Source organism: Perna viridis, chromosome 6, assembly GCF_037379345.1.
Source record: "Perna viridis isolate PV_CMFRI_1.1 ecotype Kerala chromosome 6, ASM3737934v1, whole genome shotgun sequence".
NCBI lineage: Eukaryota > Metazoa > Mollusca > Bivalvia > Mytilida > Mytilidae > Perna > Perna viridis.
Genome location: NC_142450.1, coordinates 30451951 through 30476829, shown reverse-complemented (window position 1 = coordinate 30476829; position 24879 = coordinate 30451951). Strand labels below are relative to the sequence as shown.

Genomic DNA, 24879 nt, shown 5'->3' with positions numbered 1-24879 from the left:
TTCTTAACGATACGGAATGGCATTTTGCAGTACGACAAACGACGTGTAATAAACTTGTCATAATTGTCCTTCCTGTTCCAAACCGGATATAACATTCAACAGATAGAATTGCAGGTGTCTGGCATAAAGCGGGAACTGCTCACCCGAGTTCAATCCCGGTCCCGATTTAAATAGGCTTGATACTGCTCATCTCTGTGTGTACTACGAGTAATTTTGTGTTGTGGGGCTTGTTGTATGTTTAATGTCTTTTTGGGTGTTTCGTTCTTTTTTCTTGTCCAAGGATTTCCCCTTGTATTAAACTTCTGTTTTTGTTTTTAGCAATTTAGAATATACATAAAGATAAACACTATACGCATGTGATGATTAAGAAACAGTCAAGTGTGCGTTAGATCTTTTAATTAACAGTTATGCCTTTTCCTCGATGACGCTCTTCAGTAATTAAAATTCTTTTTTGCTATATTTGTCATATTTATACCAAACGTAGAGTAGATTTGGATTAAAATTTTGAGAATGGGCCATTTTTAATGATCTTCAGAATTTGAATGGGCCATTCTGTAACATTCGTAATGAAAAATTATGATTTCAATGAGGCATTTTCAGCAGGAATATGATAAAAAGCACAGGGTCCTTTCTTATCCCAATCCCCGCATTCTTTATTTTTTGTTTAAAGCTGTGTATAACAACTTGAGTACAAAAAGTAAAATGCATTAAAGTCACAAAATACTCATGGTCAATAACAATTTTGTGTTGGTAAATCAAACAGGAAACGTTTTGTTTTAAAGTTATTATTTCACAATAAAACTCAACATCAATAAAATAATCGCACATTGCAGCAGTGAAGCATTGGGGTAACATAAACATATAATATATTAAACTCAATAATCCGTGACATGCAATAGGGGTAAGATTTAACTGGGGTAGTTAATAAGTAGGCGTTCCAAAACTATTTGCACATTGTAATTAAGTAAGACTGCAAGGGTAAAAGACATAATAGTACCGAGAATAATTATTATCTAAAAATATTTGTCATTCATCTGCCACTGGACAACAATTTCAAATGAGAAGAGATTACTCGTTAAAACACGAGTTATCCATCTTTGCAAGCTTTGAAAAAAATAACGGGTGGATATATTGCACGCACGATTATATAGCACTTAGATGAGGTAATTCTTTTACAATTCAATAAACAATATCAGAAGTATATTTTTATTGTGAAACTTGAGGCTCTAGGGAGCCCGAATCGCTCGCCTGACAACTTCAAATTCTCTTTGTTCAAAAACAGTAGTCGTTTTAAATTGAAGCCATATCATACATCGAAAGGTAGTACTTGTATTTTTAAGCAAAAATCAATACGACGGTCTAACAATGAAAATATCACCAAAAAGTAGTATTACATTTCAAAAAGGTAATATGATATTTCATTTACTAAATATTTTATCTGTTTGTTACAATTTTCAAGACAAAACACAAAAGAGAACAAAAACTTCCATTTATGGCATTTCAAAGACAATCACTTTTCAGATGTAATGCATTTTTTGAATATTCCTATTACAAGATTCTTTTTTGTACTTAGTAATAAAATTTTTGTAAAGCCCCGACATAAATGGAGACAATACGGAAAGTTGATAAGATATCTATAAAAATGAATATGACACTTCTCTAGTCTGTCATTTTGTTCTTAAACCATAACCTTATTGTATCAATAATAAATTCTATTGAATTTTGTACATTGTTTTAGAGCAATTATAAAAAATAAAACCGGTAGATAGCACTATTTGAAAGTCGATACTTAACGTGTATTGTCATTAACCATACACGCATGCTTGTGAAGGAACAATTGCCTTGAAATGTTATTTCACTTGATTCATCTGCTGAATCAACACAATGTCCATTCGACCGTCGCTTATACTGATTTAATTCAATTCATTCAGAAAAAAAACAAAACAAAAAAAAAAACAAAAAAAAAAAAAACAAAAACAAAAAAAACGGATATGCAATTTATGGACGCTGGGACTTTTAATTTACTAAGCTTATTTCATGCATCTTCTGTTTATACAAACATAATGCTTACAGCTTCTTCGTTTGGTTTAAAATAGCGACGACCAGTTATTTGCCTATTGCAATATTCACAAAGCAATTTACAATATTTAAAAAAAACAAAACATTTTTTACCTTGTCTTAAATGTGCAATCTTAAATGATAGTAGCATTATTTTGGTATTGAATAAAATAACAATCCAAAATATTATTATTATTATCTATTATATATTCCTGCTACACTAGTCACAGAAATAGTCTTTCAAAGTGCCAGATAGTATTCAATCAATGTCATCCATGATCCTTAATTTTGTTATTTGAAAAAAAACTTTTAAATTAATCATTAAAACGTTATGGGCATTATTTTTTAACAGTTCAGTAATATGCACTTTTGCTATCAGATCGTTATAAATCGCAATAATAGACAAAAGGGATTTTAGATTTTAGATAATTATCCAGTTACATAACCTTAAATATTACATAATAAATCTATTGTTACGACCCATAAAATGTGTTGTTTCCAATTCATCAACGGGTATTGAATTTCATATATTTTTATATGCATCGCATTTTTTTTTATTATCGGGTCTTTTTATTTCTCCTCTACCTACTCATATTTGATTATTGTGGCATTCAGACATATCTCAGATTTCAGACATCATCACTTTTGTATTGAACCACAGAAGACGTCAAATAACGACCATTAAAGGATGAAATTTCAAACTTTACAAATATTGAATGTCGCCCATTTAAGAAATAATGATCAATTGATTTAATATAAATTTGATATTAAGTCAACGGTGTCTTATTAAAAAGGAATTTTAGTACATTAATTACAGTGTTTTGTTTAATAAGTAATATACGTGACTAGCTATTTCTTTGAAGCATCATTTGATGCGATCAAAGGACGAGGCATAGTAAATACTATTTAGGCCTAAATTCTGAGTACATATGGTGCATTAATAAACCTTATTTCTCTTGAAGGTTTCAAATTTTCTTCTATGGTGCACAATTTAAACTAATAGCTTGCTTTAGTTTGTAGCTATAGACTTGGAAAGTCCCTAAAACTAACAAGACCACAAGGTATGTCCATGAAAAGTTTTCTATAAAGAAAGGCCAAAAATGTATCAAACTGTTTCTACTCCTTGTGCGTGAATAAATATTGGAAAAATGAGAGATTTTTGTGCTGTTTGGTGCGTTCTGTTCTGTTTCTTTATGTAGGCAGACAGAATCAAATTACTTGGACACAAACCAAAATTTCTGAGCAGTATTGCAATTAAAGACTTATTTAAATTGTATTGTCTAAGTAAACATAGCGAAATACAATGAAAAATATTTGAATCCTAATGTTATATTGCGTACTTCATTAAAACGAAGGACATCTAAGTTAAAACATTAAAGTTTTAAAAATTTTGTTTTTGTTAAATTTATCACCAGGGGAAGGATTTGGCATGCATCACTGAAATTAATGCTATATATTCGCGATATTATAATGCAAACAATACTTATATGACAATAATATATATAAACTACTTTGATTTAATGTTGCGAATACCATGCACAATTCTTCTTCTTCCCCGGTCAGCGCGATAATCTCGTGCTACATATGGTCTCCTTTCCGGAGACGGACTTCGAGATCGTCTGGGATTATATGGAATATCCAATATCAGTCCACGTCTGTTTGAGTATTTGTGATCAGCTGGTGCAAGAGGAAGTTGCTGTGATAATGGCGGGTCGTCACGTGGTGTGATAATATGTATCTTCGGTTCTTTACCGTCACCGTTTTGTCCTTCCGGGTCACTTTGAACCGATGACGTATCGTTTATTTCACGATTTTCCTTCCCAGAGTCACTTTTTAATCTGCCAACATTGCTGTCCTTTGTAAGATCCATAGCTGCATCACAGCTATTACTGCTGTTACTTAAAGGAATCGATATTCTTGATCTTTTGCTTAAATCGAGAGATCCATCAGGCGAAAGTCCTCTTTTTCGCATTTGTGAATAGTCGTATGAGAGAGACAAACGAGAATCGTACAGAGTAGAAGAGTCATCTGAAACTGAGTTAGGACTCGCACTTCTTTCTGTGAGACATGAATTGCAAGATAAACGGCCAGCAGGAGTTGTTTCATTTTCATTTATGTCACTTTTTAGCTTGTGTGGTGTTTGTCTAAAGAGAACAGATGATGCTAATGAATTGTGTCCTTCGGAATTTGACGAAGACAACTGAACATGATGAGAATCTCCATTCATGTGGTTTCCAAAATCACTTAATAAAGATTTTTCGGAAATTATTTTAGTATCATCATTGTTTTTCTTATCAAAAACCTCCATGATTTTTTCCATTGTAAGTGGTAACGGTAGGGGTATTGGCACGGGAAAAGGGAGTGCCACCGGGACTGGCATAATCATTGTAACAGGTGGTATTCCATTCCTGTTGCCATGCGGCTGGTGAGGAAAGTTGTTAACAGATCTACTGGCATTACTGTTTCCCTGTTGGCTATGCGAAAATTGTTGGTCTGCAAAATTTGAAGTTCTCTTGCTAGATTGATGAGGTTTTTTATTTCCATTCATGAGTTTTCTTGTTTCGTTAACCTCTGGGATAGAATCTTCGCTTACTACTGGTGAGACAGGTGGGTGTTGTGCCGAGATTTCATTCCCGTTTCTTACCCCATCCATTGGGAAATTGGGTGGCATCATACCTTGCATTGGTGGTATAAATCCAGGGTAAAACCACGGTGGCATTCCACCAAACTGTGGCATTGTTGGAGCAAACATATTCCACAACTGGGGTGGTATTAATTGGGACAAAGCAGGCATATTTCCCGGTGGGACGGGCGTTATACCTTGGGGCATGTTTGATCCAAGATCCGACGTTACTGCAGAAATCGGGGTAGATGACTTTTCCTTTGGTGTTGAACGTCTTCTTTCACGAGATAGTCTGTCTGGAAGGGATTTTGACAGGTGAGATGAGGATCTGTCGCGTGATAAAGTTTCACTATCATTTTTTTCTGCTTTTGAATGTCTGTGTTTGTTGTCAAGATCTTTATCCACAACTGACAGTTTACTTTCCTTTTCTGAATTATCAATTTTGCTGCCATCTTTCAGCCAAAGTTCGGGTGTAATAAGAATCTGTTCGTCATTGTTGCTCTTTGACTTTTTTATATCGGATGGAGACCTAATTTGTTTCAAATGTTCTTGGGTTTCACGACAAAATATGCTCATTTTGTATTGGTTTAAGCACTTTGCACTACAAAACTGTAGTTGTTGTTCACCATCTTGAAAATCTACGTAATTAACAGTATGACGCACGTGTTTGCACCAATCACAAACCTTGTTCTTTTTGAATGATGCTCGTCGACACTGAGTAAAGCAAACCTCGCTACAAAAAGCTTTAGTTCCCGAAGAGGTTTTCAAAGTAAAAAGTCTTGTCCCATTCTTTTGGCACCAAGCACACACAACTTTTTCAGCAGGGAGGGTTCCTTCAGGAGCACCTGAAGGAAGAAACGGTAAGACAAGTTTTAAAACGTTTACAATAAAACGGAATATAGAAGAATGTATCGTATCCTGAAATAAAATATCTCTTTGTTGATTTTGCGAACAAGCGTAAAATTTGAAAGAAATGAAAGATTACTATGTCGATGAACAGGATTTTTAAGGAAAATAGTTGAAAAAAAAAACACTGCAGGACTATCTACCGAATGCCAAAATCTGCCATTACCTTCAGAATACAATCAAAATAAAACAAACACGTTAAAATGACCAGTGCAACCCTTTTTTTTACTTTTCAATGTGAGTGATTATAATGTCTTAGTGATAAGTATTGTGTTTTATAAACTAAATTACTGCAGCAACATCAGTTGATAATGGGCTATTTTCTGACGCCGCAAGTAGTCATTTAACTTGCTAGGAGTCCTTCTGTAATAAACTGACGCTATAACTTTACATTCTACTATCAAACATACACCCACTATCCATCTGCGGTAAAGCAGATTGATTGTGAACAGATTTATATCATAGATATGATATAGATATTTTTACAGTGCATACAATGGAGAATTGTATCAAGTTGAACTCCAGAGAATTTGGGTTCATTCCGGTATTTAGTGGGGGTCTCCTGACCGTTTTGGTTTTGTGGTTTTTTGGTGAGTGCGTTTGTTTGTTACTCATCTGTTTCCACTTTAGTTAAGTCCTTGGACGACCGACAGTCGGTTTTATGTAATACGACATCTTTGTTTAACAATTTTTGTGATATGGATGGAGTATTTTGATACATTTGAGCACTAAAATAGATATATGTGATATACCAGTCGTCCGGGTTCGAAATTGACAGCATTCTTTTTAACTATTTTAATGCTGAAACCGCAACTGGATCAAGTAAAGAAGAATTTTTGTAAGGTATATGGTTTGTCTGAGTTCATGTAAAGCGATATATTTATTTTAAAGATCAAACTTATTTTGTATTAAAAATTCTTTTAAAATATGCGTATATTTTTCAAACGTAAGACCAAATGGTGTTTATCAAATAATGATTTAAGGTGTCATGTTACTTATACTAATTTCCCATGACAAAACATCTATTCTTTAATCAAAATGTTTAAGTTGTGAGAAAACTGGGACCTTTTTGAAATGCTTGAAGACGGAGGGAATTTTGAAACTGATTCCACTGAGCAGACGATAGGGTTCAATCGCACGGGTCTCAAATGTCATGTGTTATCGTAGCGGATCAGTTTCAGCTGGGGGTTGCTTGACAAAGACCAATACATCGAATCACTTGAATTTGATCCGATGGGGTTAAGAAATTCTACTCCGTATTGATCAGGCCCGATTAAATACAGCCTATTTTGGTACAGTTCAAATATCCCTAGTTTGAATTTTATGGATAAAATTACCCTTCAGTATGTAATTTAAAAAGACAGTACACGCCAGGCAAGGATAGCAGTATAGTATCGCGTGTCCTATTTCACCCTATCATAATAATTATGAAATTGTCAAGTTTCAACTAACATATTAAAAAAGCGTTTTCTTACCAATCGTTAAAATATGAGATTAGCCGTGGTTTTTTTTAGATTTTGAGATCATTAGTGACTTTTCATATTCTGTTTATCTACAGAACACCACAAGGTTTCAATTTGAAACTATTCGTTATTAATTACTTATTCTAAATTTCGAGATTTTAATTTCGTGTGAATCATATGAAGCAAATCGTGTTCCTTCCACCTGCTGCGTTTTGATATTCCTTAAATTTATGCTTTTTTTTGGAAAATACCACAAGCTCTTATTGCAGGTTTAGTTTATAAAAAGCATCGAGTTTCAATCTACTGACACAATTTGAAATGTACATGTACATGAATTTAACCTAAATTTGACATCAAAAAGAGTAGCTATACATGTATAAAGTAAAAATTAATGTATATGAAATAATAGAAATATGATATTTTTACAGTTGGTACAATGTTTAGTGAAAGATTTCCCGTTACTTTGAATGCACGTTTCTTCCAGTGTTCGTTAAATTTATGTTCTATCTTTTTGCCAGACATACCCGGTCAAATTACTGTCAAAGAATACCGTTAGAGTGCGAATTCCGTGGTGTTTTTGTGGTTCACCATAGATACAGTTTTGTATGAAAAATAAAGAGGAGCAAAAAAAAAAAAAAAGGGGGGAAACAAATTTCTGATAGTGTGAAAAAATGCATTTGTTTGTTTTTGTTCTCTATCTACATAAGAATGGAAGATAAGATACCATATTTTATCGCAACATGAGTCCAAAATTTTGTGCCAAGGGCCAGGGAGAATAAAATGTAGCATAGACAAATAAAAAAAAAACCAACAGAACGGAAACGTTGAAAAACCATTAGAATTTTTTTTTTTTTTTTTTTTTTTTGGGGGGGGGAGCGGGGAGAAATGGACAATCTAACTCGATATTCTCCAGTCTAAGACTAGTATGAGTCCTTCTATATCTACAAACATATCGATTGGCTCATGTCATACATGTATCTATTAATGTAAAAATAAAATCCTTCTATTTTAGTCACCATACCTGTTAGTCTGTGTTTCTTAGTTAGAGCACTGACCAAGTTCCTGTGCTGTGCAGCAAGACTATTTTGACTATCCCTACCTGTTGAATGAAAAACAGGATTCAATTGTTTAACCTTCTTAGAATGCGATAGACTTATGGTAGTTATGGTGACTTTTCAAATTGAATTAGAATTGCTAAAAGAATGCACACTGAACCAATACCATAGAGTTTATAAAACTGCGTACTTAAAAAAAATATTACGACCTAATTAAAAATCATGAAATTATGTATTCCTCTTTCTTGCTTAAACCCCCTCCATGAAAATTGTATGTTTAATAACAAATCTTATTTTACAGAAGATGTTTATTACTATCATGATTGTTAGACAAACACTAGCTTATTGATAATTGTTCAATTTCTTTTTTCTAGTAAGTTTTTAGGTGCGTCACCGTGCATTTATCTTTTTTCTCTATGATTGTTTTATTGAATTCTGGATTTGTTGCCTAATGCAATATATTCTTTTCGTTTTCAGGCGCATTTCTACAACATACTATAAGTGCGTGATTTTTTAAAAAAGAAATCTGAAGCCACCGGTTTGACCATACCCAGCTTTCCTGTCAAAAGTCATTTGAAATTTATCGGAGATGAATCAAATTTCTTCAAATATTATTTTCGACTGATGTGTTTATGCGTCGTTTCGCAAATTAGGATTATTTTTAGAAAAATCCACCAGTCAAGATGTTTGTTAAATCTGATATAAGAATAATTGGAACATTTTAAGGCAACATGAGACGAGGTAACAGCAAAGTTAATACAGAATAAATAAAACTTTAGACTCCCCTACACTGACTCCTAAAATTTGATAGTCAATTAAACTACATCGTTGCAGTAGTTAAGTTGTTCGCATTATTTAACATTATCTTCAAATGCCCAGTGTATAATTCGATATTCAATTATATGAAACTTTGACAAAGTGGATGGGGTTTCTATTTCTTCAAATTTAACAGATGAAGCTATCAAATGAAAACACCTTGCTGACGTTGACACAGCGCGCCAACTGCCTGAATTGATGATTAATTGTTAAGGGAAAGGGAGGTCACTCGGTAATCTACCCTTGTTCATGACAGACAGGAGAAGGATTGATTACAGCCAACAAAGCGTCGGGTAGCTATGAGCTAATATCTCCATCCTCCTGTCACGACATTGACGATAAATTACAAGATCTTTATCTGTATGTAACTGTGGTATCTTACATTGTGATGACAAATCAATCTGTGAAAGAGGACAAAAGCAATTCACAAGTAAATTTCTAAAGACATAAAAAGAGTAGATGTCATAAATTACAAGATATTTGCTTGTTTAATTGTGCGCATTTTTGAACCCATTCTTTTTAATCGATGATTACACGTACAACTAGTACAAAGAGTTAGTACGGTTTGAAGTTGAACTTCGATTAGGGACTTTCTATAATTCAGCAAGTATCGTTTCATTCAAAAAGGTCAAAATAAATAAATGTCATAACCAGTTTTAAGTTCTATTGATGATGGGATAGCTGGTAACGAAACACAAGTTATTTTTACATCAATCTATCTGCATAAGTGTAGCTCGGGGTAGGGGGGTAACTTCCAATATGCAATGTGAAAGAAAATATATCCTTTTCATGTTTCGGCTTATATTATAGGGATAGAAGAATCGGACTGTTATTATATGATAAGGCTGTGCATTTTTAGATTGGAATAGTTAATTTGCAATTTACAGATCTGAAGAAGATATCATATCTTATTGTCAAGACACCGTGTCAAAAATGGTGTGGATGCACAATTTATTCAGTTTAAATTTAAAGTGCCAACAAGTTTTTTCGTATGGCAATTTATGTGACAAGATATACATTTTGATGATCCTCAATATATGATGAGGGTGGGTACATGTACTAGATTTGGCAGCTTCTCGCCCCTATCTGAAAGTACATGACCCTCTCCGAGAACTATGTTCATTGAATATTATAGGATTAAGTTAACTTGGTTAAAATTACTACTCACGAGGGTCGTAGAACGCAAGGATTTAACTATACTCAATGCGCAACATGAGTGATCATTTTTTGAAAATAAATACAGTAATCCTGATCATAAACTAAAACAATTGCATATCAAAAAGTATGTCACTACTTATATCAAAATTATTTCCCTTCTTTCAACAACTGTTAAAGTACTTTCATGTATTAAAATAAAGTCAATCATGATAAAAAGAAAGCAAAAAAAAAAAAAAAAAAACACACACACACACAAATATCAAAAATTATAATGAAGCACGTCTAAACCAAACACTAAATAAAACAGACACCTGTTCAAACAAGACATCTTCTAAAGTCCCGATGTGTTGTAATCCGTAAACACGTACCTTAACTCAACAAATCCTCTATTTTGAAAGGAGTACAGTTTAGACAGGATTCATTCACTACCTAATGCATCAATGTAAATCCTTATTTCTCAAACTTTTAATGCGATAGCGTAAATTGTCTCATAGTATTTAATTTTGATATAAACGTGGTGGATCCAGGGACTTCGAAATAGAAAAATGATATTTCTGGCTATTATTTGCTTCCCCAAAGTTTGAACAAAATGAACGAAAATTTCCAAAAGCCAGTTTTAACCCCTAAATCCCCTCTAGATACGCCACTGATTCACGTTACTATAGCTTGTATTAATTAAATGATGTGTACAGTATTAAGAAAAAATGTTTATTCAAATAGCGGTTCTTGAGAGAAAAATAACAGATCATTGACAAGTAAATTTTATCCCTCCACGTATTCTGAACCCTGGGTTCAGAAAAGACAAGTATCATTCGATGTTCTACTCTTGCAGTCCAGCAGGTGGTAGAGTTTAGTATACAACCTTCTTTCCTTTCAAGTCCATCCTACACCGATAACGGACGAGAATCATTAACATTATTTTAGGAATTTGACTTCCCCAATCAACAAAAAGATCCCCTTAATTGAAGGCTACCGTGTCTGGTAGTTTATCTCAGTTTACTCAAATTAAAACGATGACATTTGACTTGAAAGGAAATCGTGTAATTTTATCTTACTTGACACTTTCATCATCAATTTAGAAGGATATCGCATATCTGAGCGATAGTTAATTTATCTCGCCATACGATGCTGTGGCTGTACGGTCAGATTACCTTTAAAAGCAGAGAACATCGAAATGACTGACAACGTATTTGGTTAACAACAACAGTTTAGTTTAAAACAGACATCAAACTTGTAACTTTATCCCGGCTTTCGTAGTTTCTTTGTGTTACAGAACCCCACATCTATGAAGTTTGATCACTGTTAATTGCCTAAGAACATTGAGAGGGTATAGAATTCTCTTTTGCCACGATTTACGTATTTGTTCATCCTTAAACTGTTATTATGCATGTAAGTAAAACAAGAAGACACAGTCTTATTTCAAAGCTAAGAGTTATTTTCAAAAGCAGACTCGTACTGTTGGGTTTATTTGTTATGATAGTTATTATATATTATATTTTTCATGTTTTATCATTTGAATGGTGTCCCTTGAATGCAGAAGATTTACATAATTTTCATTTATTTCTGTGCAGTTCTTTCATTTTTTAGTCTAAAAGTCAGTATATGCCACAGAAAAATAAGCTAAAGATGGGAATGGAGGTATATGGATGTGGCAAACGAACTCATCTTCTGAAAAAAAAATGTTTTCAATTTCTTCGTTTTTTTTTTTATTGTGAATCTAAGTTTTACTGCAAATGCATCCCCCGCAGTGTCACCTACAAACAAAGCCACAACGTTAGAACATCTCGGGTAAATGAAGCAGGATAAGTGTTAAAAGAAAGATTCCTGTTATTTCAGTAGACTACCATTAGGCAGTAGTATATGTATCTAGATCGCACAACAAATTAAATATAGTAATCAAACAAACATCTAATAAATCTAGATATTTCAGTATTTACACACTAATAAACTGAACAAACTTAATGACCTCCATAATACTTCCTCAGTCGACAGTGTTCTTACACATATATGTTGTAAATTGAAACGTTTTCTGAAAATGAAATTCACTCAAAGGTTCTAGCAATTAAAAAATAAGTACTCCGACATGCCAAAAAATATATAGACACATTTCTGCGTGATTCGACAGCATCCCTTGCAGTTATTCCATTAGCTTAATGCTATATTAAAGGAGACTCTTCTATATTTGTAATGTGAAAAAAAAAACAGTTTGAGATAATGAGACTTGTAGCCTCAGAGGTTTCTATACGTCTGTTTTGGACAAACTAATTATGGTATTTCATTGTCTGTCCGTCTGTCCACATGTCGTACTGTAACTTTGAATAACTTTAGTACAATGTTTGACTTCACGAAAGGAAAATCCCTTCCTGTTTCTGATTGCTTTCCGTTTGAGTTAACGGGCATATATCACTCGCTTTAGCGCAGCTATTTTTTGATAGTGTTTTAGAGGTTAAAATGTACACTAATTAAGGAAATTGGAACTACCAATTTTACCATTGTGGGTACGGCGATTAAATCTTAGTGTCCAGGGTCAAACTGCAAAGTAATTATGAAAAAAAAACTTGTACAGTGGCACGAAGATGCATACACGCTCAAATAAAAAAAGGTAATTTGACTATTCAGACGATTATAATTTCTTATAGTATAAAACTAACCATGTGTATAATGGTACCTAAAGAAATCGATTTGTCGAATACTATGATATTTTTGGCCTAGTAATATCATTATGACTCAGAAGTTCAATTTGTATACATGTATAGGGCTCAAATATGTCTAAATTTTTGTTACTTCAAAGGAGCTAAGCATATTTTGAAGTCGGATACAGACTTGAACTAGAGCAACACTTTGAAAATTAATAGAGAATAGAATTTTCTGAATATATATGAAATATTGCTATATAAATCCGTAGTATAAATAAGCAACTTGAATTTGGCAAAAAAAACAAAAACAAAAGAAATTGAGCGTAAACCAGATGCACTGGTAGGTAAGCGTCCTCCAAGTTCAAGACCCTTCTTTTCCCCTTTTGTTATGTTCAACAATGAATTTGAAATGAATTTAGTTTGGGAGTAACATAACCATGAAAAGGATACTTATGAGAAGTTTCATGGAACTAAAAATTCGTGTAGCTTATCGACAAGCCCTCGAAAAGCCTATAGGATAGCTCGTTTAAAAAATGGGGGGGGGGGGGGGGTAAAGGAAATGCGACAAGACAAAGGGTAGTGAACAGCAACCCAAAACAAAACTAACAAACATCAAAGTGCTAAATACTCATTATCATCTTGTTCTTAACGTTCCATTATTACTAGGCGGGGTATATTGTGATCGTATGTCCGTTCGACTGTCTGCACTATTTTGTTAGTTTTCTCTGCAACTATTAATCACAGCCACTTGATAAATGAACCGACGCTCTAATAGGTTACCATATCGTAAAATTCAATTTCAGACTGACTCGTGCGACATATTAACTTCTTCTTTGACTTTTTAATATTTTGACCATACAGTTTTGGGGTGAAGGAAATGAGCGTAGCTCATATTTATAATAAGTTTTTTGATTGAGTGTGCTTTAAAAAAACGATAGTGCTTTAGATGGACATAGTGCATTTCTTTTTTTCAAATTCATAATAAAGCAGAAATAAAGAATGACGTAGAGACATTCTTACACGGAAACTATAACAACTATTCATATCAGATCGCCGTGCAATGCAATACTTATTTGTGCAGACCTAAACAATAGCGATTATATGTGCCAAATTATTTACAGCGTTGGGATGTCATCTAAACAGAGGGATTTTTGATTAAGTTTGTATTATTTCCTTTAAATTTGTACTGAACTGTCAAAATTATATATCTACACGTTCATCTACACTCCTTATGTTTCCATTATATTGTACTACTGTCTACTTATTCATTTTCCCATATTTTTGTGAAAATGTTTCATGTAGAGTTGTGTATGATACTTCCACTTAGATGTAACCAAGATAATTAAGAGGAACGATGTTGCGTGCTTCGCCCTAAATATAGTGGTATGAAATTCTATATTTCAAAGAGATGAAATCAGAACGTCTTCTTGCTGTTTGTACGTTATCATAAAGGCGAATGGGAAATTGTTTGTTCGGTGTAGTGTTTCATTGGCATAACATGAGGTTTGCATTTTCTTGTGCATACTGCAAGATCTGTGCCAAAATGCAATTCTACAATGATTTAGATCTTGAGACTTGAAACGCGGGGAATTCTCCATTAATTTTGATCTTTGATACATTTTTAACTATTAACTATAAAGTTTCACAGGGTATTTTAAGTAGTTAGATATACTTTACAAATCATAGAGAAACTTTATCATTGTATAGCTTCATAATATTTACTCCATAGATCAACAAAAACAATTGATGAATTTCCCATTTACACAAATGCAAAATATACCATCAAATTAATAACATCATCAACGGCAGGTATTTCAAAAAATATGTTTTAAGCCATCAGAAAATGTCCATAGAAGGTGTCCATAGAAGATTCAGGCCGTATGTGTGTGTGTTGGGGGTGGGCACATGCCAAATTCGGTTTCCATAATGTTTCCTCTACTTGAGAATACAGACCTATTTTATCTTTAAAAAAAATAAATGCTGGTTTGAGATTTATTGAAATTGTAAGAATGCTTCTCGAGACGATACTCCAAATAATTAAATTTAATTTGTTTGTTTTTTTGTTTGTTTGTTGGGGTTCGGTGCACGCTGTTCAAGCTCCCAGTTTTAGTGGAGTCCGAGTTGCTCATTTATTTATGTTACTTTAATTGTGTGTATTTTGGTTATTTTATGTTCTTTGTTGTATGTGTCTGTTTTCCATGTCTGGTCTTTGTCCCTGGATAACATTCTTTTGATTTCCGCTAAAATTTTGATTCCCTCGATTACTCTTGGTACAGTTTACCTTTGTTTATAAATTTGGTAAAAATAAATAACAATCCTTAAATATTCATGCAATAAGCATATATTTATTTTTCGGCTAAACAGTGCAAGGTTAACTTACTTAGTCTAGATATTTCACTATTTTCTGAACCGTTGTCGTCACTATCAATACTTCCGTCTCGGCTGACGTCATCTGCCCCAGATATCGCGTCGTCTTTTTCTCCGGTAGTATAGTGCTCAAGGTTCAGTCTTTCTGTGTCTGTACTGTTGACTTTATCGTAACCATACCAACCAAGAAGTTCGTTCATAGTATGCTCGGCATAATCCTGAAATGAAGCAAAACATCTACATTAGCCCAAAAACTTACAATCTGAAAGGTAATTCCAAGGAACTTAATGACGAAGCGTGATATTATCACTACTTACCTAAACTGTTTATTTTGTCCAATGATAACCATAGAAATTTCAAGTTTTAACTACAAAAGTCAAATAAACTATTCGATGTTAAAGGCATTGAAATAGTATTAGATGATGAAAAAATATCGCTGGCTTAAATAGGGTTTCATAAGAAACTTTATATTGGGGGCCTCACGTGAAACTGTTGTGTCAAGGGGAGGTAAGACAGCACCATATGACCTTGTCACTTCATTTAGAGGTCATATAGCTTTCCTGTCTGAAATTCAATACAATGCTGTATCGAAATACAAGGACAACCTAGCATTGACCAGTCATAACAAATTTCTGAAGAAACTTGATACGAGCATATGAAACGTAGAAGAAATATGAACAATCAAAATAATCAAATTTCATCTAATTTATAATTTTACAACCCGTGTCAAATTGTGCTATGGTTAACCAGTTCGAAATCGTACCATTCGAAATCCACCTCATAATAAACCAACAATAATAAACAAAACATTGGATGAATGACAGATCTATGACTTAATTTTGCCGGAGTTGATTCAGCTAACAGTATATTTCGCGCAATCAATTGAAATTGTGAATTCATTATTATGTATAATTATCATATAATAAATATACTTTAAGTATTGATCGATATAATGAATTTAAATCAAGATATAACATGTAGTTAAAATTCAATATTCCCCATCTTCTAATTTCAACATCAATGGTTCTGAAAGAGTAATCAAGGGAACCAAGGTTATAGCGGTAATCAAAAGAATGTATTCCAGGGACGAAGACCAGACATGGAAAACAGACATACACAACAAAGAACATATAGTAACTAAAATCATACATACAAAGTAACAGAAGTAAATGAGCGACTCGGACTCCACTAAAAACTAGGAGCATGGACCAGGTGCACCGGTCCACATACACATGTCCATGATGATACAATTATCTTATTGGTATATCATTGTCAATCCACACCTTGCTGTCTTCAATTGAATTTGTAACAGCCAGTTTTAAGGTCGTATTCTAACTGAACCAGGGAAGTCGTTGGTTTCATTGTAAGTAAATGCACTTTTTTGTTTCTTAATGGTTTACACAAGAGTTAACGTTCATGTATCGTGCTTCTCTGTTTTTATCAATTTCTAAAAGATTGCTGCATGTTAAAATTATTTGCTGTTCTTTCTCTCGGTTTTGTCTTTAGTTTGAACATTGGTGTTGCTAAAAAATCGGTTTTCCTTAATATCACGTTGAATTTTGTGAACAGAATTTGATGTACATATCATATAGTCAGCAGAATTAAGTGACTAATGTTGAATATATAAAAGTCCTATTGATCATTGTAAATACATGATCGATGGAAAATCGGTTGGATTGGTGATTCCACATTTCATTTAAAGAACGGCTTTTATTTGACTAGTTTAAGAAGACCGTCGACCTAACCAATAAACAATACTGGCTTCTGTTGATTACAGTTTTGATGCATTGTTCTACTTCCGGTTTTTTATACATCCTAAATTTATGCTTGTGTAGCAATGTTTAATCATAATTAATCAATATTTATACAACCGATCATGGGATGAGATAGTACATGACTGCATGTGTACATTGTGCATGGTGCAGTATTTTTGAAGTATGCAACTGTGTATTTGGTGTATGAAGACATTGTTAAAGGACTTAATAATGTATTTGGTACATAGTACAAAAATTTGAAGTTCCAGCATTTGACTGTGTATATTGTGCATGATGCATTTTTGTTAGGTGTATGACTGTGTACTTAGTTTTTGGTGAATTATTGTTAAAGTACGGTGTGGTCAAGTGTTGCTGAGGCAGTGTATGTATACGTGGTGTACGTTGAAGTGTTGTTGAAGTATACTTGACTGTATCAGTGGTGTATGGTGAAGTGTTGTTGAAGTATGTATTTAATGCAGTATTGTTGAAGTATTTGACTCTGCATATAGTGTATGTTGCAATATTTTTAAGCACACGAAGTACGTGACTGTATATATGGTTTATAGTGAAGTGTTGTGCATTTCTTTTGTTATTTTGTATGTATGATTTTAGTTACTTTATTTTCTTTGTTGTGTATGTCTGTTTTCCATGTCTGGTCTTTGTCTCTGGATTACATTCTTTTGATTACCGCTATAACCTTGGTTCCCTTGATTATTCTTTGAAGTTCGTGACTGTGTATATGGTTTGTGATACAGTATCTTTTAAGTTTTATTGACTATATAAATTAACACTTTCACTGTAAATTTTAAATTTTGTGAATCGCTAGTTTACAGCAGAACAAGTCAAAATCAATCGGACTTAATATATGCAAGAAGAAAAACACATTTTAAACAGTTCCTTTCCGTTACTTTCAGTTATACTGCTTTCACCCTAGATCTGAGACATTTCGTGCAAACTACAATATTTCATATACCACAAACGCTGGTTGGTTGTCCGGAACGGTATCTAAAATGTTAATCTAATTAAATTTTCTTAAAAAAAAACCAACAAACAAAACAAACAAACAAACAAACAAACAAAAACAACTTAAATCCCGTAAATAGTTTAATGAACTGAAAAAAGACTTACTAAAATCAATGAGTTCTTACCAAAGTTCAAATCGTTTTAGTTCATCTAGAAGCATGCCCTTAACCACGTACTGTTTTTTTTATGTGTAGGTTAGTTCTCACTATTCCAATCAAATGAAAAGTAGGGGTACATATGAGATCGAATATTTGTACTTTTCTATGAAACGGTTACACATCTATTTACAGAACTGGTTTATGTCGAAAAACTGATGTAACGGAGTTCTTAGAGAGTTAAACTGAGGTAAACTGAAAAAAAAAAAAATACAAATACTCAAGACTCGAATATAAAGGGTTGAAGATAGATTCGGAGATATTAGCAAACTTTGAAGACAGAACCATTAGTGTATAGGAATTACAAGAAAACTAAGATATGTGTATTACGTGTTCAACCCAAAAGACCAAATGAAAGATAGGGAAAGTCCAAAAAAGATATGAAAGCACCACAAATTAAGTCTTAAGGCACCCACTAGGCTAAAAGATTTACATGTTTAAATTTATGAATGTGTTGCTTTATACAATTATTCTTTGGACGTGTTTTATCTCTTTAAAACCAAAAAAAAAAAAAAAAAACTAAAACATATAAGAAATTTTCGGTAACCGTAATCTAAGATGAAGTTCTTTTAAACACAATGCAGTTAAATCTTTATGAAAATGATTGAATTATAAATGTAGGCGATGTCCCAAATGATCGGATCGTTTCCGTATCTTAACGTTTGAAAAAAAAAGCGAAGTATTAACATATTGTGAATGATATAACCAAGTTATAGTCCTACCTTACTTCCTTTCTCACTCTGACGATGAGGTTTACCACTTTGTCAACGATATTGAAGATACGAGCCGTAAAACATGTATACCTTAATTTTATACTGAAAGTGACTTTTAGATTGAAAGTAAAAGATTGGTCAGGCATTTAATCACCTCGACACGAATTTGATTCTTGCAAAAAATGTAACTTTATAATTTTTGGGTCGGGTAGCGTGAGGATTTGGTTAGTTGATAATAAAAAGACTGCAGTGTAACGAGATATTCGACTAAGGTCTATAGACAGGCATTGGTGATATTTAATATGGTGTATGATACGTAGTTCATGAATGACAATTAAAGATAATTAAGACAGGTGTGACGATTAAGGTTTAATTACATAAATCACAGGGTAAGAACAAGTCGACAAAAGAGGTGAACGGACGCGCATGAATATGCAGTATTACTGAATATGATATAATGATAAATGTAATTGAATATATTTGAAGGAATTCTTTGGATATTGATTTATTACAGGGTCGGGTAAAACTTTGTAATGCTAAATATGAGTATCCTTTGATATATGGTAGATTTCTTTGAGTCTTGAACAAAATTGGCGTATACATTTCAGACTGAAAAGACGAAATTTATTCACATCATGCAGTTTTCAATCCTTTTGAGATTTTCGCTAGACGTGTGACAGTCTTGTTCTGTTCTGTTTAAAATGAATCTATATTGCTACCAACTGAGTCATTCTGTATAGTGTCCAAGGTGTCCAAGATCAATACTCTATATTTTCTTTCATTGTGCACAACATACAGGCCTGTGGGCAGTTCGTGCGCTGTTCTGCTCAAGATTTGAAATGGTTATGCTTGAGTCTTCCGTATTAGTGCCAAACAACGAGTGTTGTCTACAGAAACAAACGCGGACCCTTGTTTTACGTAGAACCTACCTATTTCTTCTATAAAAAGAAGGTACGAGATATTTATTTTCGGCCCTATAGATACAGTTAAAAAATAATTAGATGAGAAACTAAGCCTGGGATACAGCAAACTGCAGAGCAGGAATCTAATATTCTGTTCAATGTATCACCTCTTATGACATTGCCCCCAGTTTGATAAAAAAATCTTGTACATTGAATTTATTTGCTTTAGAATAGATTTAGGTCTAAGTAAACACGCGTTCAAGCCAGATCAAAGTACTTAATGTAGAAACACTATAAAAACATAATGTACATGTTTAGTATATGTATCGACATGTTTTTGTGTATTCCATCCCGATCAAATATAATACGACAAAATTGAGACATGAATAATATTTTCCCAACGCCAATCTAGCGATATATGATACTATGTGAATTAGAAATCATCAATTGAAAGCGCATTACCAACATAATTATCTTGAAACAGAATGAAACTAAAAACTGTTCAGAAATGTCAAATTGCCACTCGGGTCCGGTTTTTAATTCAAGGATATATTTCAGCTTGTTTATTTAAAATATCATATTTTCGCTCTTTACATCATCGAATTTCATTCGTTTAAAATTTCTCTGAGTCATACAAGAAAACACTCTACTATAACCACAAATAACTGTTTGAACAAAATGAAAGACATAATTGGACCCCTTCTCAAATTCCTCAATCAATAAACTTTCTTAATAAATTATAAAATGGAACACAATCTTTACGAAGTACGTGTTTTGTTATATGTGTGACAAGCATGCCCGATAGTTTATAAACGGATAAATGGTGATGCAAATAACACGCGATCCAACCCACCTCTCAAAGCAATCCAACACTAGAAACACATACATAGATATGTAAACGCCTCTAAATACTAAACTAATAACAACAATGCGCCTATCTTCAATTCACATATCTAAATATAAGTAGACACAAGCGGAAAATTGGAGGAGGGGAAATCCTAGGTCCATTTGACATTAGAAAAAAAGATGTCCTAGAGGGACTTAGGTTATGAGAAGAAAGTTTCAGTGTATAGTGGCATTTACCTTCATACTTGTTTACCCTCGTCTGAATATAGCTGAAATATTGCTGCTCGGACGTTAAACCCCAACAAACAAATAAACAAACAAACATACTTGTTTACCCTAAAAGGATTTTTTCTCAGTAGCTAAAGAAGTAGCTTTAGTTGATGAACCCTAATTATGGGTGCTTTTAACAGGTGCTCCAAAAAGGGGGAGGTGCAATATCAATTTTTATAGATATACTTCATTTGATATTACTTATTTTAAATGTTCACGTCTTCGATTATGAACCTACTTCTCGTATATTTGCTTGAAGTTTTTGCAGCGAGAATGGTTTTGTCTTACTCTATAAAGCTTTTATCAAATTCTCATGTTGCTATGTATGAAAAATACAACACCCTGTATATACATTTCCTCTTATCTGTAAACTGAGTGTTTTCATCGTGTTTCCTTCTCCGTGTTTATTTCTTCTTCTCTAGTTTCCTCAGACTGATAACATTCTAATACATGAGAAAAAATTGCCCTTTTCTCGTCAGACAACTTTTTTTAAAAGTTAGGTTTAGAAAACTAGAAAGTTATATACTATATTTAAAGTGTATCTTTTTTTGTAGAGGAATACAAAGCACATTTTTACGTTGGAATTAATAGGTTTCTGATAGTTGATTTTCACTTTATTTTAAATCTAGTACCTTAGGTTGTCTAGCAATACATAACACCTTATTCTACCGATGCACTTTGTTCATGCTAAAGAAGTCCGAGTTGCTCCTTCAGTAGTTTTAGTGCCTTACACATATGTATATGTTTTATTCACTTAACTGTGATTTTTTTTTTTGCTCCATCGTCTCTTTTTGTTTGATCTGTCCCTTCCTTTTATCGTTCAGTTGGTCGACCTTAAAAGTGTGTCAATTGTCTCTTCTTTTTTACAACCCCTTTAGATTTATAAAAATGTAACTTCAAAATAAAAACGTCTCTAATTGTATTAATAGTTAAATATTCTATTATGCTATTGGAAAAGTCATTTTTCTCAATTAAGGGCTATTTTCTAGAAAATTTTATGGTTTCGTAGCAACTCAATAAATCAGTAAGACAAACAAGAACCGTGGAATGTATTTTATAATTGTCTCACTTTGTGCCGTTATAAAGGATCACATTTCTGATATAAATTTCAATATTTCATTCCCCCAGAATTGAAATGGACAGAAAATCAATATCTTATGCAAGAAATGACGCAAATAACAGAAAAAGATGGTTATTTAAGTTGTCAAGATCATTAATTGTTAAAACTGTGCCTATCTGATGCACCGATATCATGCAATCTGACTTGTCTTTGATTTTTGTGGATGTATTTTTATTAATCAGGGGAGTTATATAAGGTATTAAGTGGTATTTGGTCGAATTGTATCGATCTATTAATAGAATAGTTTGTTCGACTGTAGAAAAAAAACTTTATAAATTAACGCCATTATACTACAACAGTTAGAATTAATTAAGGCTTCATTAAACTGCAGATATATCGTCTTGAACGTCTCACGTTTCCATTACAATACCTTTCAATAAAACAGAATATTATAATGAATAAATATTACTTTGTCCAAAAGGAAAGTTGTCCGTTTACTTTATAGAAAATTCAGTAACATGGTCAGTGAAGATCGGATAAAAAGCTAAATCAATAGAGTATGGCCCATTATATTTTAATAATATTCCCAATCACAATATGTCACAATTCCTAAACGAACATAGACAAATAGTATTAGATGTCCTCGCAAATGTATAGGTACCAGAAAATGGTCCGATAATAGCATTATTCAAAGTAAATTTTGACTTGACAGCATTTTAAGAGAGTCAAGAAAAAAGAGCCTCCTCTCTCCTTACCTGTATAGGTGTTAATTGCTTCAAATCCGTCCTGTGTATAATAAGTTATTGATTGCATTAGCCTGCTATAGTCAATATTTTGGACCTCCCCCTATACCGTTTTACAGCTTTTGTATGAAGGATTCCCCATGTAAAGTTTGTTGGCAATTACTGTATAATTAATGTTCACTTACAAATATGCAATATGGAATGCTCCTGTTTTGAACGAAAGGACCTATCACATATATATAAAACACAAACAAATGAATAGAAAAATGCATAATTAAAATTAACCCAATCCGAGAAAGATTAAATGTTGAAAGTTGGTGTCGAATACGTACAATTCTATGGTAGTTTAGCCCTCATCGCCTGTTTCTCTCGTTACTAGCGGGAGGGAGGAAAGTTTTGGTACTGTGCCATAATATCAGATTTATTAAAAATGAAAATCGAAATAACAAAGAATTAAATGAAAGGTCAAGGGGTTAACCGAATTGTTAAAACTTACAACAATTAACAGAATAAAATTAGCTGAAAAAAAATCAGTTAACCAGTTAGATTCAGTAGTTGAGACAAGAGGTGTTTTAGGATGATATCAGTTTAAACACTTTTTAAATTACGTAAAAATAAATTTAAAATCTGTTTACATTACTCGGTATGCTAGCAACATATTTGATTGCATTAAACTACCGTTATAGAAGTACCTACTTTAATATCTCCGTCCTTCGGTTCCTCTTTAATCTGAACGTTTGTCAAGATAGATTCCGATGGAGTGCACTCGTCAGTTTTTTCTGACATTGTTTTTAAATAATCACAAATTCATCAACACACAATAAACGTATCTCCTTCTCAGAATAAAACAACACTGCTTCCCCTTCACATATGTAATAATAGTTAAAGCCAAATCTAGCCTTATTGAATTGTAAACTGAGCCTACTGTAACTCGATCTGCCGTATTGATACTATTAATATTCTGAGCATGTTGAGGAAAACGGCGTGTTAAGCCGAAGTAGAGATCAGCTTACATTCGCCGCATTCTCTCAAAGATTGGTGAATATGTGTAGAAAAGTTTTTATCAATAATAAGTTTAATAATTGTTTAGTTTTTGTGATGTATTATGATCTGATGATGCATATAGTCAATATCTATGTAGTAAGATTCGCCAGCCTCATCAGTATGTAGATATCTGTTACACTGATTGTTTGATTTGATTGTGAGGTCCTAAGACAGGGACAGCGGTGTTGGTTTTATATATAAATGAATCTAGTCAGATACAACTAGAAGAAGTTGGTTGTAAATGGTGCTTTGAATGCGACTTAAAAAGTTATGTTTTAGTATAAACACTCAAGATCGTTGGACACTAATATGCACTTGTTACCCCTTTTTTGCTGAATCACTCTGTTTCAAGTCGTCTTTTAGTATTTATTATAATCAGTGATTTTGCGGGTTTTTTTTATGCTAAACTTTGTTTTTGTAGCTGAGGTATCGTATTGGTATACCATGATTTGTTATAGTTCGTGTTCGAGGATTCGGTCCACTTATTCTAAGCAGGTACATAGATTGTAGGGCTAATCGTAATTCGATCTTTGACGTTTGTAAAAATAATTATTGTCAGTGATAGAGTCTATGCAGTTGTCGTTGAGTTTGTCCAAAATGTCACAAAACAATCGACGTCGGACATTTTCTTTTAAACTGAGCACCACATTTATTCAATTTTAACGTGCCTCTTGAATTTCAAATTTTTAAAAAGACAGTTCCGCTTCCTCACAAATACTAATCTCCTCCGTAGACCTTTTAAGCGAAGATTTGTTTCTCATGTAAATTATTTGAAGGTTTGTCTAGGTATTTTTCTTTCTCCTTCCGCGACATCCATGATGCAATGTATTGTCAGAAAAAAATGAATGAAGAAGGGTTTAAAAGGTTTAGCTTTTTTGTTTACATTGGTTATTGTTTAAAATATAATAAATAAGTGCAGTGGCATGTCATGTGGTAGTAAGTGTTAGTATTTTTTCAGAAATCTTCCTTCTTGACTAATCATTCATTTTCTGAAATGTTATTGACTCTATTAGTAATCAAAACGTTCGAGAGAACTTGAGGTACATGAAATAGTCTTGGACATCTATGTTATACCCAAACGTTTCAGTTGCATGCATTAAAGGACAGCAATGCAATATATATCCCAATGCAGCTCCATGATTTTTAATTTATATTTTAAGTATTCTTTTTTTTACCTCTTTTTAAATTAGATAATCATATTATTTCTTTGTTTTTGTAATTGTTTATTTTTTATTAAATTAATTAATGGTTTATTTCTAATACTTGTGGTGATGGAGAATAAAATTT

The 24879-nt window shown here is 33.0% G+C and overlaps 1 protein-coding gene across 3 annotated transcripts; it reads right to left on the bottom strand.

Annotated features, from left to right (window-relative positions):
- Positions 1-769: 769 nt before the first annotated feature.
- Positions 770-23569, bottom strand: LOC148614512 (uncharacterized). Of its 3 annotated transcripts, none has more exons than XM_088588626.1 (4): positions 23245-23569; positions 15096-15300; positions 8072-8149; positions 770-5526 (listed from the first exon to the last, which is right to left on the bottom strand). In XM_088588626.1, the coding sequence occupies exons 1-4, from the start codon at positions 23332-23334 to the stop codon at positions 3566-3568; spliced, it is 2334 nt and encodes a 777-aa protein (XP_088444752.1). In that variant the 5' UTR covers positions 23335-23569; the 3' UTR covers positions 770-3565. The 3 variants fall into 3 exon arrangements, with proteins under 3 accessions (XP_088444752.1, XP_088444754.1, XP_088444753.1); XM_088588628.1 differs by lacking the exon at positions 23245-23569 and adding an exon at positions 22561-22689; XM_088588627.1 differs by lacking the exon at positions 23245-23569 and adding an exon at positions 18737-18896.
- Between the last annotated feature and the right edge of the window lie 1310 nt (positions 23570-24879).

Coding starts and splice junctions, on each gene's coding strand:
- LOC148614512 (XM_088588626.1), bottom strand. CDS start 23,334: ATGTCAGAAAAAACTGACGAGTGCACTCCATCGGAATCTATCTTGACA. Junction 15,301..23,244: donor CGAAGGACGGAGATATTAAA/GTAGGTACTTCT, acceptor GCTTCATTTCAG/GATTATGCCGAGCATACTAT. Junction 8,150..15,095: donor TAGTGAAATATCTAGACTAA/GTAAGTTAACCT, acceptor TTCATTCAACAG/GTAGGGATAGTCAAAATAGT.